The sequence below is a fragment of the Gavialis gangeticus genome, unplaced genomic scaffold (genome assembly GCF_001723915.1).
Source record: "Gavialis gangeticus isolate Ggan-Ray unplaced genomic scaffold, GavGan_comp1, whole genome shotgun sequence".
NCBI lineage: Eukaryota > Metazoa > Chordata > Crocodylia > Gavialidae > Gavialis > Gavialis gangeticus.
In genome coordinates, this window is record NW_017729031.1 from 95,767,531 (window position 1) to 95,769,057 (window position 1,527).

At 59.1% G+C, this 1,527-nt stretch overlaps 1 protein-coding gene across 1 annotated transcript in view; it reads right to left on the reverse strand.

Annotated features, from left to right (window-relative positions):
* The window catches only part of CTSF (cathepsin F), a 28,571-nt gene that overhangs the window by 20,755 nt on the left and 6,289 nt on the right, over positions 1-1,527 (reverse strand). Inside the window, exon 2 of the mRNA XM_019522892.1 lies at positions 932-1,018. Within this exon, the coding sequence (XP_019378437.1) occupies positions 932-1,018 (87 nt within the window). The remainder of the gene's footprint in view (positions 1-931; positions 1,019-1,527) is intronic.

The window sequence follows — 1,527 nt, forward strand, 5'->3', positions numbered from 1 at the left end:
GGGGGGGGGGGGCTGGGATCCCGGATGCCTGGGTTCCATCCCTAGCTTTAGAAGGGGCTTAAGAGCAGATGGGATGGGAGCCCGGAAGTCTGGGTTCTCTGCAGCTCCACAAGGGGAGTGAGGATGAAAGCAGGGGATGCTAGGAGACACCTGGATTCCAAGATCTGGCTTTCAGTGCTCATGTGACACGGACCAGACATCTGAGCCCTGCCAGGGGATGGGGAAGCTGGTCACACGCCTCAGCCGGGTGCTGAGGGGGGCAGGGAGATTACTCTGCCTCCCCCTCCCTGCCAGTTGACTGGCTGAGTGATCACAAGAGACTCAGCTGATCCAGGGGAAGCTGGTCAGGAGATCCCAACTTGGGCCACGGCCAGGTCACGGGGGCACCATGGGGAAGCTTCAGTGGGGCGCTGAACTCCTGGGCTCCCCGCACCTTCTGCTTTCCCTCCCCTGCTTTCAGATGCAGCCACCAGGACCTAAGTTCTGCTTCCTCTCCATGAACCCACACACATGTAAACACATGCCACTGCCTTGTGACCCAAATCCCAACTGAGCCACCATGTGCCACAGATCCCATATGATGGACACTCAGTGGCAGCTCTCCTTGAGCTCACAAGGGAAAGCCCCAGTCCTGGCTTGGGGTCACAGCCGGCTCATCTCCCAGCATGCTTTGGGGGCAACCGTGCTAGCATGAGGCTTTCGGGATAGGGATAGGGGCTCCCAGTGCCACCAAGCTAAGCCTGGGATCTCTCCACTCCCACTCAGAGGACAATCTCTGCCCAGTGCCTGCAGTACAGGGACTAGGACACATGGCAGAGGGGAGCCATAAGGACCTGGGCACCTCGGATTCCAGGGTGAAAAGCAAGTCAACGGTTCTCCCAGTCTCCTGCCCAGCAGAGAATTGCCCCCCAGCCCGCTGCCCACTCCTTACCACCTGCTCCAGCTCCCCGCAGGAGACCAGATCACACGGTCCCCGCAGCAGGGTCACATCCAGGAAGTACTTGATGCCATTTGTCACCTAGGAAATGAGGGAAGGGGCAGGGTCTCAAATTTGGGGGCTATGGCTTGAGTCTCCACACCAAGACCCTGTGGGGGGGGGGGGGGGGGGGAACTGATCCCAGGATCGCCCCAGTTAGGAAACTGGGCCCCTTGTTTCTCTTCGGAGTCTGGGTTCTGCACCAGCCTGGATTACATGGAGGCCAGAGCCATAGAGAAGGGCTAGGAGGGCCCATGGAGGGGTGGGGGGAGCATAGTGCCAGGTATTATACCCAGCCCTCCACCTCACAGCTGTCTGCTCAGCACAGCAGGGACCCCCTGAAATCGGCCCCAAGACCCTGCCAGTCCACACAGACACCCAGGGGTATATATCCCCCATAACCCGTGATCTCTTTCCACCCCCCTGGACAGCCAGGCCCATGTCGTTTACTCCATATGGTTCCCACCCCAGTCTATACATTCACGTATAGACCAGTCTACATATTCAACCCCTCCCCTTCCCCAAGAACCCAGGTGTCCAGGACACATGAA